This window comes from Blennius ocellaris (assembly GCF_963422515.1).
Source record: "Blennius ocellaris genome assembly, chromosome: 2".
NCBI classification, from domain to species: domain Eukaryota; kingdom Metazoa; phylum Chordata; class Actinopteri; order Blenniiformes; family Blenniidae; genus Blennius; species Blennius ocellaris.
In genome coordinates, this window is record NC_137651.1 from 22,548,903 (window position 1) to 22,570,195 (window position 21,293).

The following is a 21,293-nucleotide window of genomic DNA, read 5'->3' on the forward strand; positions in this document are numbered from 1 at the left end:
TGCAAAAACCTGATCAAAGGCGAAAACTGTGACCAGGAGGTTACGGGATTTGCCTCGTCGATAACAGGGAAAAGATAAATTCACAGCACTGTATGTCCTCGGCCTCGTCATCGATTTGGGAACAAAAGGACTCCCACATGTAGGGAACTCTATCGAGATCTTGAAGCCATGGGAAAAAGCTGTTTAGGAATTCAAGTGCATTCTCCTTGTTTGGCTTCAGGGCCAAAATCCCAGACTAAAATAACACTACGGACAACAAAAGTTCAATAAACATTTATTTACAAAACAAATATAATGACAAAGAATAGTTTGAGAGTGAATATAAAACGTGATATTATGATAAAATACATTACCATACACAATGTATATCTTATGAATGTGTTAAATAAACTCTGTTTAGCTTTTTTTTTTTATTTGTGTAGGAATCTGAGGTTGGGAAGCAGGCAGCCAGTGTTGGATTGCTTTACGTTAAGAGGGATTATTGCATTTCAGTTTGTGTTTAAGGCAAGAATGAGACATGAAGAGGAGACGGCAACACGTCACGTAACAATGAGGCAAGATCACTTTTCTGTTCATCACGGGGCACGTTATCACATAAACATCAATGACTGAAGAGGAAAGGGAAGACAAAACAAAAGAGGAGAGAATACGTTTTTCATTAAAGAAATAGATATGTAACAATTTTACAAATAGGATTGGTCCATACATTTTTCATTTAAGAACAGCTTTTAAGAGAAGTACCAGTTTTCAAAGCTGTGTGTGTGTGTGTGTGTGTGTGTGTGTGTGTGTGTGTGTGTGTGTGTGTGTGTGTGTGTGTGTGTGTGTGTGTGTGTGTGTGTGTGTGTGTGTGTGTGTGTGTGTGTGTGCGTGCGTGTGCGCTGCATTATGAAACAGTCCCTGCAGTTGTCAGATATATAGTGTCCCATGATGCGCAGAGCACTGTAATGACTTGGTGTCTTTGGTGCCTGGTGTGCTGTACTGGTGTGAGTCCACAGAGTCCCCAGTCCACTCCCTTTTGACGCACCGCCTGAGGTCTCCGTCTGTCCCCGTCGTCTCTCCGACGCTCTCCCCCGTCAGTACGGGTACTGCTTTTGCTTCTTCCCCGCAAAGCAGGACAGCCAGGTGCACAGCAGCATGGCCGCCGCCGCTCCCGCGCCGGTGCAGTAATACGCCCAGCCGATCTGGCACGAACCTGCAAAAGAGGAAGCGGGAAGCAGAGCAGGATTTAGGCTACTGCCTTATCACACTTTTATTTTTATCCGTCGCGAAAATCTTCAAAAGCCAGTGGATGGATTTGAATAAAACTTGGACGGGTGAGGCTTCAGCCAAGAAATCGCTGACAGTCCGGTTTCACAAGAGTGAATGTGAAGTTTTTCTTCAGATTATAAATCTCCCGTCAAACTCAATAAAGAGTTAGTTTCCTCCAGTAAGGGTTAATTGCACTGCTGATGCTTATAAAAGCTCATGTATTGAATGGCAATGCAAATGATGTATCAGTCAAAGCCGTCCTAAAATACATATGCTGAATTAAAACCCTTCCTATTGTGATGTGTACTGATAAACATTGATCTTTGATATCGAGAATATAAATGAAATGACGAAAAGTAATAATGTAAAGGATAATAACTGAACATGCAGGTAATTTGATACATTTTCATCAATTTCACGCTTTGAGAGTCTGGACAGTGTCGTAGCCTCGCTGCAGGCATAGCCTTTTATTGGTGTCAGTGCCCTATAAATGATTTAAGTAAAAAAATATCTAAAATTGACGAAAACTGGTGAAAACTGATTCCATGGGTCCGTATCTGCCTTTGACCCGACATCACAATCAAGCACCGATTGTTCCTAGTTGCTCAACATTTCTGTTCTGGCTTTGACATTTCCCTGCCTCGTGTGAAAAACAGTTGCCATCGTCACAACAAATGCACCAAGGCACAGTCAAATCAAACAGTCTGGTTGGTGGCATAGGCACGGTGCAGACTTAAAAAAAAAACGCAGCACCCGTTCAAAGGAAACTAAAATATACACATTTTCTTTCATCCTCTGAGGGGATTATGCACATTATTAAACAGGACATGACAGTTTTTGAAAAAACTGTGATGGACATCCTGACTTCTCATTATAGGCATCAAATATTCTGCCCAAGTTATCTAATTAACAGCCCCGGTGGCCAAACGACGAAGCGTCACATTAACACATGATATTAAATGGCTGAAAATACTTCTTTGTCTGGCTCCAATTTTCCCCTTTCAGTTTTTCTTTGTATTTGAATTAAATGAAAAACTCGCTTTGCATCTTGTGGAATATTTATTATCTAATTATGCAAAATGAACCTTTATTACGATGTAATATAGTCACCGTCAAAGTGCGAACGTGGATTTAAAAAAAAAAAAAAATTTTTTTAATGCTTTCATTCTGAGGACCTTGATCATTTCTATCTTCAACATACATGCAGCTAATATATAATGCAGTGATGGGGATCTGGCGATGTGCCACATTAATAAAAAGCGAGAGACAAATTAGCGAAGGAGAACTTTTAACTCGTGATTTGAGTGAAACTCATTGTTGGTGTCACCATCTACGAGGAGAAATTGAAATAATTGCAGTTTTCAACAGGCACATTTAATGCATCATTAGTACTGAATGCAAAGAGGCTTGGTAATGATAATAATTCCCCTAAAGCTTGCTCACGCAAATAGGAAAAGACAACGAAAACTAGAGATCCAAAGGTCTTGCTGATGATGCACGCTTGAAATTTTAATTATTGAGATGATGTTTAAGTCAGAATATCATCCTTTTGAACGCATACAGACACTTTACAGTTGAAATTGATGCTTTAAACGTTCAAACATCAATCTGTAATTAGAGCATGGATCTGTAAAGTGCATATACATGTATTTAGCGTTGCAGTGTTTTGACTGTTTACTATTACTACACTTGTTTTTCTTCACCACCCTCCAACAACAGCATGATTACTATTCTGGTCTTGACGGCAATCATTTCAAACAAGGTGAACTATGTTGGTATTTCTGAGTAATCAGTGAGAGTTTACAGGATAAGGCCATGTTTTTAGTGCACAGTTTTTGCATTTTCGCTTCAGAAAGATTTTGCATTTTGCACAAAATTAAGTCTATTTAAGGAGAAACGGTAGAAACGATCAAAATGTTTGCTTAAATAGTTAGCACATAGGGCTACTGGTTGGTACTGTTGTTTGTTTTTTGTGATGAAACCACACACACACACACACACGCAGAGAACAATACGATATGAACATTAACAATTGCGGGTACACATACATTCGTATGGACAGACCAACCGACCTGGATTATTATTCCTGGTGACTGTCTGCTATTAAACTGCCAAATTCCAGGAGAATAAGAACTCTGGAATCCACCATTGTTGTTATTGTCCATCTTGTACACATGCAGAAGAACTATTTCCTTCGGGCGCAGTGCACATGCACAGAAGCAGTGCTTCTACCTTCTACATGGAGATGGAGCCCAGGCGTTTTCGAAAACGTTCCACATTGGGAGTCATTTTTAAAAAGTCTTGGTTTTTTTTTGTGGCTCGGAGCACCGTAACGCAATAAAAAGCTTGCGTTTTAACTCGATTTCAACGGACTGCATGCTCATGTGGTTCCGAGGGCAAGACAAGGAACCTCACGATCTCAGTATGGCAGCCATTGCCAAGCAAGGTGACTTACAGGGTAAAGTGCCGTGAGACTAATGAAGCAGTAAAGATGCACTATGTAGGGACAGTCCATTAAACATTCACCCTGTTTCAGCCCACAGACTGATGGAATCAGCAGAGCAAAGCCCAAAGTAACATAAAGTGGGATAGAAGAGCAATGAAACTCAGTTTGTCGTCGTATACACTGGCTCACAGTCAAGACGAGACTTATTGTAATCCTGCTCAGGTCACATTAGTTGAGCTGCTGTAGGTTTAGATCCAGAGATTATTCAACATTAGACTGCAAAGAATTACACTTTACAACAAGGAAAGTTGTTGCTCATACATTTTGTACAAAGAGCATTAAATTACTCCTGCACCTTACGCTAAAACAAAGCAAAGTTATTTATAAGTGTCATAATTATCCAGCAAGCTGTCTATGTTTATCGTGTATTGGTCACATTTGTGTGGTTCCAATACAAAAACAAACTATAGAATTTTCAGCATTTCTGCCATTTCCGTGTTTACAGACATCGTTTTCAAAATGTTGCCATCTAAACATTAAACTTCTCTGAAGCAAAACTACAAACCTGATGCGTTTTGACGAGAAACGTCACGTAACCGGGGTTTCGACAGAGTACGACAAGCCTGATCGACACATTTATATCTTGATTGTCACTTTTATGTATGCACTCCCTGTACCTCCTATAGTCAGTGGAGCTAAAAGTTCCTAATCTGTGGGTCCTGGTCCCTTCAGTTTGCTTCACTTAAACTATTTTTCTGTTTGGTATTTCTCATTCCCTTTTTTTCCCCTTCATACAAGCCGATAACCCCAACCGGTAGAGACAGATGGCCGCCACCTCAGAGTCTGGCTCCCGAGAGGCTTTTTTTTTCTTCCTGTTAAAAGCATTTTTTTTTTCTCTCAACTGTAGCCTATACCTACTCATATGGGATAGCTGATTTATTTGGTCTATATTTAGTTTTGTTGTGTTCTTTTTGGTGCTGTATAAGTTATATACCCCCAAAAACATTTTCTGCACATTCCTGATCTATTTAGTCAGAATTTGTTGTTTTCTGACCCTGTTGACTACGGGAAGATCCACCATCAAGGTAGAATTGTCATTTTAGATTAGATTGAATTGATAGGAAGACATTCCCTGATAAAATTCATGCTTCAATAAGAACAAGTCTTTTCATTTTGAACACTAAATGAGTTTTGTGCTTGTGCCACCCTCGGGTCGAAATGTCAGCGCTGTACAAAAATGAAAATCATCCAGAGTGAGGAGAAACATGAGAATGAAGTTTCTGTTATATTCACCCGAAGTGATACTAAATCTTCTTTGTTCTCTTAATAATTTTAATTCAAGTCCATATTTTACGTTGGGCAAACAATCAAACGCTATTCAACTCACACCGAGTAAAAGAGAGGCGGCAGTATGAAATGCTCTTCCACCTCCCCAGTGTCTGATGAAGTAGCATATTAGTGTCTGCGAGATAGTACTGATACTGCCAGCTGCATACAGAGCACAAATCCAGCTTTGGCTTATTCTCAGCACATACCGTATTTATAGCCATAAAACACTTCGGAAATCGCCGGCGACTGAAGGTTCTGTTGAATTCTTATCATGCATTTTAAACACCAAAAAAAATCATATCTCTTCGGTATATGACAGCGCCATGAAAAAAAGAGTCTGATATAAAAAGTCTGTGCTTACACTTTCACACTTCATCATTGATTCGTCTGTTCTGGGACCAAGAACATTCAGCAAGTTCCAGACTAGGCGCTGTTTCTGTCGACTAAATGAAAACACGGGCATTCAGACGACTCGATGGTGTTCCATTAACTTCCTGAATCTTGAACAAAGTTAAGTGGAAACATTTCTTGTGAGGTTATTGCTGTGATGGAGCGCCGTTATCTTCTCACTGCTACGACATTCACTTTCAGCAATAGAAACTACCAAGTCCCTGGAGAATATGAACTTGGACATCACACTCTGGAGGTCGCTACCGTTGTTATCGTCCATCAGATTAACTATTTACTCCGGCTGTGGTGCGCTCGTGCCTTGAGTGGCGTTTTCAGAAAGTTGTGTTTTCAGAGGCTCCGAGGAGCGCTGTCACTTGAAAATGTCATATAGACGGGCCCTAAGGGCACATCCACGCGACGAAAAAAAAGCACATTGAACTTTAGAAGTAGACTCTTGCTCATAAACCTCTGTATAATTCTAGTTCTTTAGGTCTATGGACGGGATACTCCTGCTGTTATCGTCATGAAGCTTTATGCAGCTCGACCGGCGCTTGTGGTCCGGGATTGTTGTGGTTATTTGATGACATCACGGACCATGGCGGGGGGAAAAGGGGGGCGATTACCTCATCTTTTTTCCATAGTTTTGCCGTCCACACCAGCGGGAGGGGGGGGTTGAACGGCACAAGCCAGCGCTTCAAAATTTCCCCTCCTCTGGGACCCATGTTCAAAAAAACCTGTTTTCACACTTCTCACACACCGCCTCATGTGGATGATCGGCCAAAAACAGCCTGTTTGGGGTAACAGGTTTCATGGTGTGGACGGCCCCTCAGTCATGAACAGACTTTCTGTGTGAAGTTTGCATGTTCTTCCTGTTCAACCGCACGTTTTCTCTGGTCTGCTTACCTAGCTGGAACTGGTCTGAGCTGTTGTTGCAGGTCTGTTGTACTTCCTCGCTGTCCCATCCCAGTGGATAGAGCGCACAGCCTGATCCTATGAGCAGACCTAGGAAGGAGATGAAGAGAGAGGATCAGTCAGGCCTGTGATCACGCTAAATTGCAGTAACGTGACAGATCACTGCAGGGGGGGGGGGGCGTTCAAAAATATCACAAAACATTACCACAGGCAGACAAGACAGCCCACTTTGTGAGAGGAAACCTGCAGCAAGGACAAACTCTCATCGTCAAGGTGCTCGCTCGGCTCCTCGAGGAATGATTTGTTTTTTGAGAAACCTTGCCTTTGTGGCTTTTCATAATTCAACAATCTTTTCATTAAAGTGAATGAGAATGCAAAGCAGCGCTTTTTGTTTACCCTTCTTTCACAGCCAGGACAGAGGAACAAAATTTAAAGCCTGGCTGAAGTTGATTCCCCCGGTTTATGTCATATTCAAGAGACAATGAGCTGCTGCTTTCCACGGGAGTGATACGTGTGACCTCGCCGTTCTCGCCTCCACCTTATCGCCGCTTTCCAGCAGACAGCGACAGAGACGTGGCTCTGGCCTGTTCCGGCGGTTTCATCTCGACACAAGCCTCACAATTCCTTTGTAAAATAACACGGGTTGGTGATTTTTAACCACTTCATCACAAATTACTTTTTTTTTTTTTTTTTTTTTTTAGTGCGACAAAACAAAGCACTCATCTGCCAGCCGCTCATAGAAAACACTGCAAATGAGCAGCGGACGTATGCAAATAGCTTGGCAATTTCTCACAGAGGCTACAGCAAGGAGAGGATAAAAAAAAAAAAAATCCAAGCATTTTTTTTGGAATGCAATAATTACTGTAAAACTCTGGAAAATCCTTGAGGGACTGCTTTATGTCAGTGATTAAAGAGACTTATGACTGTGCTTAAAGCTGTACACTGAGACAAGAGTAAAATCTAGTCAAGGCCATTACATTAAGGATTAATATCCTCAATATTTGCTTGCAGCCAGGTCTTGACAAGTTATTCCCTGTATGTCAAGGCCTGTCTCTTAAAATTACCCCGTGGGGCCCCTTGGTAGGTGGCTCTGCCATCACATTAGCTTAATCCCTTCCAATGTGTCTGCCTGCTATCAGTTTTGGGATGCGAGGATGGAAGCGGAGCTTCGGAAGCAAAGAAAGCGCCTTCCAACCTGATTACCCCTTCGCCATCCAGCACCGCCTTATTACATCTACTCTAGATAACAAGCAGGAATTAATCCAAGTGCTAATGCAGATGGGCTTGACAAACTGGCTCAGATTGGAGGTGGAGGAGGAAAAGTGAAAACGACGTCCGTGTTGTTGTTGTTGTATTTTTCATCCCCAGTCACAGCCAACAGGACGATGAATATCAGCGGTGCAGTTCGGGGAGGGAAAACAGAGCGACCGAGTGTGGCACCGGTGGTAGAATTCAGTGAAACTCTGGCACGCTGATGAGAGTGAAGGGATATAAAAAAGTCTTTGACCGAGTCTGTGTCATTACAGCTCAGGATCAGAGGGGATCCAGGGATTTTCATAACAACTCAGCCGTTTCTCCCTCAGACCCTTAAAGAGAACTTCAGACGAGTTTCCGCTTCGGACCGAAATTTGCCACCTTTAGCAAGAGCGGCACTGGAAACAGGAGCATTTGATGTGAATTCCTGCTCGAGCATTCACTACGGACCCCTGATGAACCTAAAGAGCCCGTCCTCTGCAAGGTGGAGGAATGCAATCTGGAGCAAACACGTGCAGCTGCTTGAACAGTCCTCCGTTATATAATGCTGTCAGAAATGTTTTGAGACAAATTTGTAACAGTAAAGATTGTAAAGCATGCCAGGATGATAATGTATTCATGATTAATATTAAACAAAATCTAAAATTCCCTTTCAAGCGTTGTGCAATGCAGAGAGGCAGCAGCATGTAATCAAAGTGAATTTCCTTGCAGCGAAATAGGAGGAGAAAGAAAAGGGCAAAATGTTGCTTTTGTCTCCAAATGATATTGTCATTCTGTCCAGCTTGGAGTAATATTTCCATTTTTTTGAAATTAAGATTTATGGGGATTCTCAATCACGATTTGATTAACACACTTGTTAAAACAATCCACAGCCTGAAGCTGCTCCGCTCTGCAGCAGGCAGCAGAGAGGAGGAAGAGTGCATAGTTGTGCAGCAGGCGTAGGAAAAGAAAGACTTCAGTGCATAGTTTCCACATCAGGTCAGATTATGACGATGGCTGTGACTGGTGAAAATCAATCGACGGCTGCAGGCAGGAGGGAAATTATGACCTTAACCAAGACAAGAGCTGACGTCCATAAAAAAACAAAAAAAACAAAGAAATCCCAGGTTTCCCTGTGAATTTGTGCTGCTTGGTTGTTTGTGAGGATCAACTGACTGAGCCTTTCTGCGACTCTGCAGTGGGCGGAATCAGTGCAGGCGCACATATGTTGCCGTGATACTATTAAAACATACCGCAGAACAAAACGCGCCAGGGAAGCAGATGAATACATGTATATGACCATGTTGCTGAGGTGTAATTTAGTCGCGTGTCAAACGTGATCCCACATTTCTCTTTCTGGCTTTCATTGATTTGATTTATATATTTATTTTCCTTCTCACGACAGTTAATTCTGTCAAATCCCATCCTCCACACTTACTATGCCGGTTATTGAACACTGGAAGCAGAAGGCTGGTGACTGGGGAAAAGATTCCTAAGAATATATGGAGGGGGATGTTCTTTCACAAAGTGTTTATGAGCAGAGATGTTAGAAAGAAGTGTGGAGTGGTGAGACTCGACTACCTCGGGCTCTGATTCTGCATGCAGGCTGTTGTCGACAGATACTTTCCATCCCTGCTTCCTAAGCTGACACAGATACATCCTGATCTGCACAAATAGACACTTGGGGATTTGTGTCATTTAGCATGTGGCTGTCAGCTCTCCTCAAACTTTTTGGCTTGTGACCTCTTAAAACTGAAGCAAATCCTTCTTGTGACCTCCCGTCATGCACTGCATACGAAGCAGTGTTTTTTTTTTTTGGTTGTTTTTTTTTTTTTCAATTGTGTTCCTGTGTGAATCATTTTGTGAATTCTCTTAGATTTCTTGACCTCATGAACACTACAAACACAACCGACTGTGCTGCATACTAGACTACATAACACAAACCTAATGATCCCCTCTGGGAAGACGCACTTCACTGTGCAGCAGAAAACAAAAAGCAAGAATATAAGGGAACTTTAACTACATGACATCCAATAAATAAACATGGTTTGGATGCATGGAGACGAGAGGGTGATTTCAAGTGTTTGGGGAATAAATCAATACGTAGTAATGTGGTTTTGGCATTAACACACAAGTTACTGATTACCATTATATTAGTAATTCATTTACAAGTTTCAGTTATTTTTTTGTCTGATGTGAAAAAGAGTCGGGGAGCTGCTGTCCCAGGCCCTGTGTACACGACAAAGTGATAAAGGAGAAGTTTTGTTGTGGTTAGGGTGTCTGTTTACATGACAACGGTGCTCGGAGTCACTAAAACACTGCTACTGCGCATGTGTCACGACTCGCAGTCCATATTCTCCCGGGACTTGATGCCTTTTTCTTTCTTTCTATTTTTTTTTACCATCTTTTTAGTTTTATAGTTGAGACTCGCCCCTGATAACATCTGATGCATCATCAATCCATGAACCGTTGGGTTCTCTCCATTTTCTTCACGTTTGCAGTATATTGTTCTCTGCACACATATCTGTGTGGTTTAATTACAAAATCAAGCAACAGCGCCCTCCAGTGGCTCGGCATACTAACGCCATCGTCTCTGTGTCGTCACGTGAAATGTTGTCGTGTAATCGGGGCCTTGGTCGTCTGTCCAAACGAATCCCGGTGTACTTACCATTGTCAGTTATAGCATATCATTCTCTACACGCATGTGTATGTGGTTTTCATTACAAAAACAACCAACAGCACCCACTAGTGGCCCAACATGAAAGCGAGATAGTTTTCAGCGTTTCTGTGTAAACTGAATAACGTTTCCGTGTAAACCCAGAACTTGTCTGAACTGAAAACATGATGCGTTTTCACTAGAAACGTTGTTGTGTTAAAGGTTACCATTGCACTAAACATCTGTTTACTGTAGAATCAGAGCCTCTTGTTAACATTAGGGTTAGAGCCTTTGCAACTATGATGCATTTCTCGGCTTAAGTACCCATAAGCTGGTTCAATGTTGCTTCTACTTGTCATCAAAAGTTTATGAATGTATTTCCATCAAGAAACAGTTAGAATGAGGACAAATTATTTAAAAATGTCAACATCTCTTTGAGTACTACTTTTGAAAGAAGTGACACATAATTCTGAACAAGTGCTAAGTCAGGGACTTACATGACCTATCACTGAAGACCTGAAATCTGCTGCAAACAGAAAGGTTTTTTAGATAATTTCAAAACCTTTCATTTTAGCTGTAATTAATAAGCTTTTTTTTTTTTTTTTTGTAAGTAATAGATCTACCCCAAAGCACAGAGAGGAAATCGTCACTCCCAGACAACATGAACAACTTCATTTCGCTCTGAGCAGATGGCCGTCTCATGATGAAATCATTGCACGGTTCCGCCAAGCTGCCATGAGGATAGTAGGTGGAATACACCAGAAGGATTTTTTTTTTTTTTTTACAGCAGCTCTACAGCATCTACGTTAACACTCACAGAGCTCACGGACAGAAAAAAACTAATAAATAAAAAATCAAAGATGTGAGAAATCTGCCACCAGCAGCACTCGTAGAAGCTCTGTGTGCCCTCCACAGGAGTTATTAAGCATCCAAATAGCCAATTTTCCTTCTACAGCATCAATCAAGTCCTCAGGTCAGACTTTCAGATGCCCTCAGCTTTCTGTGAAATCGGTAGATGTTCGATTTCCGCCTCATCCGCACACGCTCTGAGGTGTTTACCTTGCTGATTTTTCTTTGCCAACAAGCTTTGTTTGTAAAACCTCGGGCCACTCCGGGGCTTTGTTTCAGCTGCTGTGGCTGCGAGATTGTTCCTGGCAGTTTTCAGTGGCGGAGGAAGTGGAGGGGGAGAGGATTGGCCAGAGCGTGCAGAGCAGAGGAAATCAGGCAACTTATTCACAGATCGAGTTTCAATTGATCTCCATGTAGTCATTATCAGAATGATCTCGGGCCTAATGGCTCTTCTGAAAGACTCTCCTATGAACTGGGAAGGAGCGGGGTTAAATGGACTCCACCAAATACAATCAGGCCCACATATCAGTGTCCAATCCCTAAAATCGGCTCTAATATAGCGATCTTTCTTCTGTGTCTCCTTGCCTCGGGTTTCATCAGTGCACTTGAGCTCACTTCTGAAATCGCATTTTGGCTGATTTCAAAAAGCACACAGAGAAGTGTTTTATTCCATCAGCGCTGAGCTATTGTTCCTTCCTCCTTTCTCTTTCAGCGCTTTTTACCTGAATGAAAAACTGCCCCCTTTTCATATCCCCCACCGACATTCTCTTGTATTTAGGGAGTGCTGATGCCTTTTGTCGAGCCTTCCTGCTCTCTGTCAAGACCCAAGGAGTTTCTTTGCCCTCCTTCATGCCCCGAGACAATACCATTCAAGGTTATCATTCAAGAGGCCAAAGAGGACGGGGGGGGGGGGGGTTGTTGGCCAGGGAATTGGAGTGGGGATGTGCCTGACTGAGCTGGCTTAATGTAAGACATTCCTTTTTGTGGCTCTTCCAACAGAGGAAGGAGACATGTAGCTACCGTACCTGGAATGCAGGCCGGAACGTCCTCATCTTTCTGCGCCTTATTTTCCAAAAGAAGAAAGATAGCACATCAGCATTAGGGTCAAATAAATCCACGGGGAAACTTAAGCTCGCACGCTTTCCTTATCGTCGCTTCAATCAAAAACCGCAACAAGCTTCCCAGTGTCACATCAGTCTAAACAGTACATGTGACGAATGTGTCCAAAGACTGATCCCTGCATGTGGAGGCATGTTTCCTCCTGCACCAGAAACACAAGGCACCACATCAACACGTACACCCGCCGTTTCCTTATCGCATTTCCTCTCTTTCCGTCGTTTTGAGTCGGATTAACGCAAACGCAGCTGCTTTCAGAAAGGCTTTACTCCTCTGTGCATCTTTTTTTCTTTTTCTTTTTTGATGGTGAAGCTGGGGTTTTTTGTGCAAGCGGAGGAATCTAGAGATTGAGCTGAAAGGAGCAGTGAGAAATGGGCATGATGGAGGATGAGGGAGATGCAGAGAAAAGGGGGATTTAAACAGGCTATGTGAAGTATGTGCGAGATGTGATGTGCGCAGCGAAGCATATAAATACCTGCTGCCGCCAACGACTGGCCCTCAGCGTCACTCGGCCACTGGTCTACTCATTAGTTTTGTACTCGCTCACAAAGGAATCGCATTCAGCTTGTTAGGAGTTTCTATTTAATTCACTCACCGACGCAATTACTATCGGAGACTGCTGGGCCAATTTACTGTTTTCAGAAAATCAAGTCTTTTGTTGCTTTAAAAGTTGCACGACCAACACAGAGATGTGAAATAGACCCAAGGCGCTTTGTTGCGTCTTGGGTGTCCGTTTACACAACTGTTTTCAGCGTTTCTACTGTAGTCCAATGAAACGGACATCGTTTGCAAAACATTGCCGTGTGAATGCGGAACTTTTCTGAAACGAAATGTTAAAAAAAAAAAAAAAAACTTTGTCGCGTGAACAGGGACTGAAACTTCTACGTTCCAACACGGGGAAGTGAATCAGTGAGAAGACCATAGTGAGATAAAAGCTTCAGCGCAAACAAAACGCTGACTGTTCATTCAGAGTGTGAAACACCCCCCACCTCTCTCCCTCTCTCTCTCTCTCCCTCTTTCTCTCTTCCCTCTGGTATTCACCACCCCAGGCCAAAGAAAAGGTCAAACACATGCAAGGCCACATTATGAGATCACTCAAGGTTCGCAGGGTTGCATTTAGATGTCATCCCGCTTGTTATTTGTCACACATTGCTGCTTAAAGTGGCTGCAAATGCCTCAAACAACAAGAGCAAAAACCCGCGAGAACTTACACCAAAACACTAAACTGATATCACAGTGCACTGGTTTTCAAACCTCAGCCTCGCTTTGCTCGTCTTATACGAGGAGCGGAATTCTTACATTTCCGCCACCGTCTGTCAATTAAAATACAAGCAAAAGACAGAAAGGATGAGGCAACGTTACATCTCAGGAGTATTTGTTTTGCTCCCAGCAACCGCCGCTGATGAAGAGTTGATGTGACGTGACAGAGGAGTCAGGAAGCAAAATCATGTTCACGGAGTGCAGTGGGAATTTTCCTCGTAAATCACTGCCTCCGCAAGTTCACCCTGTCCCGTCCTCACAGCCCGATGGCTGATTTTCTCCAAATCCAAAGGCGCTATCGTTACAAAAGTCAACGGCAGACAACACGAGGGCACTGCTGCACTGAGTCACTTGTTTTGTTTTAAACAATTTAAATACATCATGATCATTTGAGGGCTTTCAAAGATACATACCCTGTTCCACACCAGGTAAAATTCATTTGATTTACAGCAAAGTGATTCATCATGTTTAAGGCAAACTAAATATTTAATCTCACTGAGGACACATTTACTTTAGCAATGAGTGAAAATTTGGAAAATTGTCTTTCATTTGGACAGAGTTGATTGTTCAGGGCCACGTCTGTGACCACTCATCACAAAATCACAGACGACGGGAAAAAAAAAAATACAGAGCAACCTGTAGTTTAAGGTGATAAAACATATCTCACACATTAATTAATACTATTCTGTAATAGACTGCAGGAGAGTATTTAACTATTACCAAGTAATATTTTCTGAGTATGTATGGATATCTTTTTGATTTTAAATGTGCTTGTTTTATCTGAGAACGATTAAAGCAGCCTCTGAACATTTTAGTTCAGGAGCCACATACACCCTAATTTCATCTTCAGTAGGCCAAAATGATAAAATAGTGCCATAATAACCTTTAAATTTAAGCTTATAAGTTTTTCTTTGCTGTTGGGTGGAGTATAAAGTACATGATGAAAATGTAATGAAATTACCAACAAAGATTACTACCATCCCAACATAACCCCAATCGTAATGAAACTCTCTGGTACAGAATACTGTGAAATGTACTGTTGACAGTTTTCTCCCTGCATAACAATCCAAGGGTAATTCTCAAGGTACATCAAATGTGTTGTTTAAGGAAGCTGTGGTGTTGATTCATTAGAGAGAAAGCCTCAAGAAATCGAGCTGTGATGTTTTCAGGAGAAACACAAATCTTAAGCCAGTAAAGTAAGCTGGAAAGATTACTAACAATTATCCAGTAAACAAACTTTCAGTATCTTTGAGACAGAGAGTGTGAATTCTTAGTATCCATGGATGGAGATGAGACGGAGCAGAAAACGGAAAGTATGATGATAATTAATGATAATTAGAGTTTGGATTTTTATGGGCTGAGTCTGATGAGGCTCTGCTGGCACAGTGTGTTATTTCCAAAGAGCCAGCTAAAACCTCATAAACCCCCAATTAGCGCTGTTGGAGCTGTTTTGTAGTTACCAGATTACGGAACACTATTGTGATGCAAGAACAACTGGTGCGACAAACATGGGTCGCCACAGCGAATCATGTGATCTGCATGTCGGGGGTGAAGGACGTCGCTCAGGGGCAGACAGGGTGGACTCATTGGCTTTGTGATTGAAATCACCGTTTAAACCACATTTTTTCAAGTGAAAACCCTTTTTTTGGGGGGGGAGAAGTTTCACATTTACGCGGCAACATTCTTGAAAGCGAGGTGAGTTTATACGAACAAAAGAGCCACTTTTGCAACTTTCCACTAAATATATTTTTCTGGAGCCACAATTTGCCACAGTTTAGAACATCAGACATAATTTATTATTATTTTGGTGCAGGATTTTTCAGTTTTTTGTTTTTTATATGTTTTAAAGCCATTTTAGTCGCATTAGCTGTTGGAGCTGTTTTGACTCTTTGACATTTTGCTTTTTTTTTTTTTCCTTCATTTGAGGCGATACATTTGTAATTGATTAAATCTATTTGAGCTATTTTTAATGTTTAACTTTTTTGGTTTTGTCTGTCTTTAAACTCTTGGAAATTAGGCATTTAAAAAAAGTCTGTTTTTCCTTTTTTTATATACTTATTTGAGGCATTTTAGATTCTTTATTGTAATGTTTTTTTTTATTACCATTTTAGTCATTAGCTTTTTTAATACTATGTTTTTGTTGTTGTAAATGTAATGTCAGTTAGCTTGGCTGTTCTATCTTTGTTCTGCTATTTTGAGCAATGAGATAAGAGTTCTTTTACAAAATATTCCAACGGGCAAATAAAATGACAAAAAAAGTCTTTTAAACATTCCATTTTCTAACAGCTTCAGAGAGCCATTACAGCGGGGATAAAGAGCCACATGTGGATCTGGAGCCACAGATTATAGACCCCTGATGTAAACGGACCCACGAAATGCAACAGAGGTTTTGCGTTTTCACTCGAAAACTCTATAAACAGGACCTGAGCTTAAAGTTACTGTGTAAGCTTGCTTCCACAATCACAAGCACTAAAAGGTTACGTAAGATGTCTCTATGCACTGGTTTGGTGGCCCTTTAAAAACATGATCATTTGAATTCCTCTGAAAGATACTGAAAGGTCAGGATATGACAGAAGTTAAAGTAAAACTACCGTATTCAGCAATGTAATCTGTTTTTTTTCATAACATACGCTCCTAAAATAAGCCCAAACACTGCTCAGCTGCCTTTCCACGCCCATCCATCAGTCACCATCACTGGCGCTGGGCGGAAAGAGCAGTTTGTGTCTTATTGATTTGTCTCACTGCTTTCGCTACAGGCATTCTGTCACAAGGGCTGGTCTTATCTAATCACACACTTCATTTGTCACACAGTTTCTGACTACCACCAGTAATTAATAAACACACCAATTACAGGAGCAAAATGAACTTCTGCTTCATTAAGCCGCGGTCAAAACACTATTAGGCGCACAGTCCGTGAGAGCCGCACAGGAAGCGAGCTGGAAAGCGGGGTGTGCTAAATAACTCTCAATAGAGAACATCTTCTGGATGCGAGTGGAGAACGAGCTTTTCACACCAGGGTGTAGATATCTTTCATTCGTTCCAGCGACAAACCCGTGCCTCGCTGCAAACTCAAACCATGTCTCCTCTGATCTCCCCCCCCCCTCCATTCTGTTAAGGGAAAAGGTCAGCTACGAGGCATGCAAAAACACGGTGACAAATTCAGCAGCATCCGAGAGAAATTCTCCTTTTAGCTTTTCCGAAATGCATTGCATTCTTTGACCTCTCTCCTGTAAATCTTGCCACTAATGTGCTAAGCTGCAACTGAAAACAGAAGCAGGGAAACAGTCCAAGAACTTTGAGGAACAGGGCGCGCAAGTTTATTAGAAAACCTGCCAAAAAGCAGCTGTTACATTGTGCTGGCATCACCGAAGCCAAAAGAAAGATTTATCACCAGATTGGGGCTCGAGGGGCAGAGTTGCTGTTACTTTACATGACACATAGATGCAATTATACACAACTGTACGTGTTGAGACTTGTTGAATTCATGTTATTTAAGCAACATAGTGCAAGTCGAACACTCTGACGTGGTGGTCCAGACCATCGGTTCAGAAACTCCTGGCTGTTCTATCAATCAGACAAACGAAATTGTGTGATGGGGAAAAGTGACGCCAGAGGGTATGGAAATCGTCGACTTTACAGGGTCCTACAAGTGTAGCTCCTCTAACTGGGTCATGTCTGATGTGCCGAGCAGCTCCCCCCATCCTCCCGCTGACGGAGAAGCATGACAGTGGACCACGTGTCCAGAAGTCAGCAAACACCTACAGCAAAGCGTTCTTGATTCTTAATTAGCCTTTATAATGAGCAGTAAGTGTGCTAACGCAAGGCCTTCTGGGGGAGAGGGAAATCAAAGACGCAGCAATCTACGCTGTAATATTCATGTTAATAGCATCCAAATATGCAATGAATGTTTTAGTGCCTTTTACACACACACACACACACACACACACACACACACACACACACACACACACACACACACACACACACACGCACACACACACACACACACACACACACACACACCACACACACACACACACACACACACACACACACACACACACACACACACACACACACACACACACACAAGCAGACATCAAAATGCCTCTCTGACAGTACTGGAGCTCATCATGTGAGCGGCTCCATACTGCAAACACAAAGAGGCTCCTTTCGAAAGACAATGCAACGCTTCAGGGATCGAGGAAAAACTGACTCCCACTGCCAAATGTACAAAGTACTGCACAGCCTGTGTTTAAAGTCCCGGCCCACTGCATTCACACTGTCTTCTGGGACACAAACCAGGCTATCTTATTACCCCTCGGGACTGAGCTGGATTGAGGTTAAGCAGCCTCTCCACGCACTTCCCCCCCCCAAAAAAAAAAAAATCAAATATCCTCCAAGCTTAACTGGCCACTGTGACTTGGTTTGCGAATGTGTAATGTTGAAAAAAAAAAAAAAAAACATTTAGTAAGAGTGTGACACAAGGTCTTCTCCAACTGCAGTGGGAAACTACAGTTCTTATTGGGTGACCTGAATGTTGGCCACAACATTTTAAGTAAACATACGTTTTAATGTGAATATACATACTTGACGTTGATGTAGTTTGAATCAGCAGCTGGCTTGTTTAGTTTTGAACACAAACCTACAAACATCCCGGACCCAAGGTAAACATCACGAATGTAGCAAAAATATATGCACATTTCAAAAGTACCTCTGCTTTTTGTACTGAGAAAACAGTACCTACGTTTATATTGTATCTTTGGTCTCATGGACATTTTCACTATCTCACTATTATTCGCCATTGTTGTTTTTATCCTATTGACCTCTGCAGCTAACGTGTGTGGTTTCAATATGAATGCAAACAACAGCGCTCACTAGTGGCCCAACATGAAAACTACATCGTTTGTTGTGTTTCTGCCATTTCCTGTTTCAATAGACTTTGTTTTCTAAACATTGCTGTTTAAACTCAAAACTATTCTGAAGCAAAAAAATGTATAACATTTGGTGTTTTCATTCAAAACATAAGCTGAGCCTTATTAGTCAATGTATTGTTTCAGATTGATGGATCAGATTGGAACAAGCTCTGTCTTGATATAACGTCATCATCAACAACATTGTGTTCACTTTTATTAATAGAGTGAACTATTTTCATCTTTACTTCACTTAGCTCAGCATTATAATTAAGCTAAGCTAAACTAACTGGATGCGGGTTGCAGCAGAGTACATTTTCCTTAAAAATCTGCAAAAAAAAAGAAAAAATCGCAAAGTTTCATTGGCAATAATGCAAATCAAACCTACCCAAACACAGGAAAATGTCTTTTTTAAAAGTCGTGTATCGATTGCGAGAGGTTATACAATGAAGCCCAAGTGGCTCGTCTTTCATGGTGTACTGTTGTCCTGACATTTTTAAGCCCCTGAGAAAAAGCATAGCAGAAAAATGAGAGCTCGTTGTGTAACATGTCAAATAATCTGTGAGCAATACAATAGGGCAATACAATGGAGAGGCACAAATCAGTTTGTGCTCGGCTGTGTGTGCACATGACATTTTGTATGATATTGAATTGGGTGCTGTGATCCTGTAATCATGTAATATCTGCTTTGTCCCAGCCGCTCAAGGATGAAATGCTATTTCTGCCCTGATGAATCTTGAGATTGAAGCCAAACAGATGTCAAGAAAGGGCTACCGATTCTATTTCATTATAAGATTTACTATTACCATACATTCCTACGTTGTCAGTCCATCCATCACAGGACAAAAAGAGAAACCAAAGTATACTGAAGCAGATTTTCTTGAGACGAATGCTACTCAACTACAGCCTTCTACCAAAGGTTTATCTTCTGCAATTATTGGCTTGGACTCGTGGTTAATATGAAATCCAGATTTTCTTGTCACCACGCCTGTGCAAAAAGGAAAATGACAATTGTTTCACTTTAAAATGTCAGATATAGTAAAACATGCTGAATTATATACAGAGCGCCGACAGGCTTTTCCCAAACTGGTGTTTATATTTCCCTTCTCGGTCTGAGTTCTGGTTAAACGTGATGACTAGATTCCTGTTTTGACAGGCACATTCATTAAACGTTCGTCTTGATGAATAGTCTGTTTTTTTTTGTCAGTTAAGCCCTCAGGCAAACTTAATCAAAAACGGTTAAGGAAAAAGAAACACAACCAGCTCCACGAGTCTGAACCACTGACTAAATTAAAACCCAACGGGCTGAGCACTAGCAGGTGGGCTGAAAATGAAGCAGTATATGTGGTTAATTACAGGATATACAGAAAAACACTCGGAATTATGTGAAATAAATCCTCGGCTTCACTTCTCTCGCAGCCTGCATCCACTTAGAGAAAAAGTAAAAAAAAAACATGACGTAATGCAGGCGGAACAATGGGGCAGTTATTCAGCATACAGCTCTGATAAAACCCACTTTCTTTCTTTCTTTTTTTCTGCTTCGAATGTATTACTTCTAAAACACTCCTGCCTCCCACAAACACATGGCTTCAATCAAGCAGCAAGTACTCCTGGCCTCTGAGTCAGAGGATCGCACACTATGACTCCACAGATTACAGCAGAGGAGCACGAGCAAATGAAAATCAATTGTCCTGCGAGTCCTTCCAAAACTGCCATTCGCTGAGCTTTTTCAAGGAAAATGAAAATCTGAATGCAAACAGATGCAGTGGAGTGTGAGAACAATGTCCTTCAAGCTCCAGTGGTTTATTCCAGCAGTTATACCGGATGTGAGTTTGTTACTGTCCCCACAGCCTTAAGCTAAATTAACGCAAGTCCAGAGAAAAAGTTTTTTTTTTTTTTTTCTAAGTCGAATAATGAAGAAATAAGCCCCTTACCTCTTGGACACGAAACTCAGGTCAGGTTTGTGCAAATTTTCTTACCAGGTTTGCATAAAAGAATATGGTTTGAATCCAGATTAAAAAAACATATTTTTATTTCCTTTTCATTCACGTTCTTTTATTCTGTCCCTATCCTGTAACAGACGACTGGATTTGGAACTTCTTACCATCATAACTGCCAGATTGTTTTCCAATCAAATTCCGAAAGTACCGGAAAGCAGAGCAATAGAGCTTGTGTCTACATATTAGTCATTACAATGGTCCCCAGGATTTTCACAGTGTATCACATATTTGTAACAGTCACAATCAAAAACAGGATTCATAGTATCAAGAAATTTAAGCAACTTATAAATAAGTGAATAGAATAGCAGTCAGCTTTGGGGTGATTTTGAGACACTGTTTTGATTACAAGAATTGTAGTGTATTTATTCTACGTAATTTATATATTTGATGTTTTCGTCTTTTTAATATCTGTTAGTCTTTAATAAAATAGGGGCAGTGGTGGCTGAGGGTGTTACTGGAAGGTCAGGTCTCAAATCCCACTGCCCCACTAATCCCACTGAGGGTTATGTCAGCAAAAAGGCACCCTGTGCAAAACCAATTCTGATTGGTCATGATGAAGTGACCCTGAAGGGAGAAAGGGAAGGACCATGCTCATCGTCATTTTGTTTGCTGGAGAAGTGCGAGGAATTTCCATTGCATTATGTCTGTGTGTGTCTGTATCTGTCGGATCGCAGGACAAAGGATTAAATCTCGACCACGTTTCATGTTGGCATTAAAATCCTCCACCATCTTCTCCAATTATAGAAGTTACTTTCGTACCTCAGGTTAAATTAGATCAGTACAAATAGAGCTTTATGAAGTTTCATTAGAAGGTTCCATCAGTATTCATGAACATGAGCTGCCTCTCCTCAGAAGCTTAAAACGCAGAGATAAAACTTGGGTCTGGTGCACCGGCGATGTAATAGACATCGGCTTTGTAGGATGAAACTGTGAAAACTTCA

At 41.5% G+C, this 21,293-nt stretch overlaps 1 protein-coding gene across 1 annotated transcript in view; it reads right to left on the reverse strand.

Annotated features, from left to right (window-relative positions):
- Positions 1–268: 268 nt before the first annotated feature.
- LOC308134982 (LHFPL tetraspan subfamily member 6 protein) overlaps positions 269–21,293 on the reverse strand; it is a 53,890-nt gene continuing 32,865 nt past the window's right edge. The window contains exons 3-4 of the mRNA XM_080502845.1: positions 6,317–6,415; positions 269–1,192 (exon numbers count right to left, since the gene is read on the reverse strand). Coding sequence (XP_080358971.1) covers positions 1,074–1,192; positions 6,317–6,415 — 218 coding nt within the window. The 3' untranslated portion in view covers positions 269–1,073. The remainder of the gene's footprint in view (positions 1,193–6,316; positions 6,416–21,293) is intronic.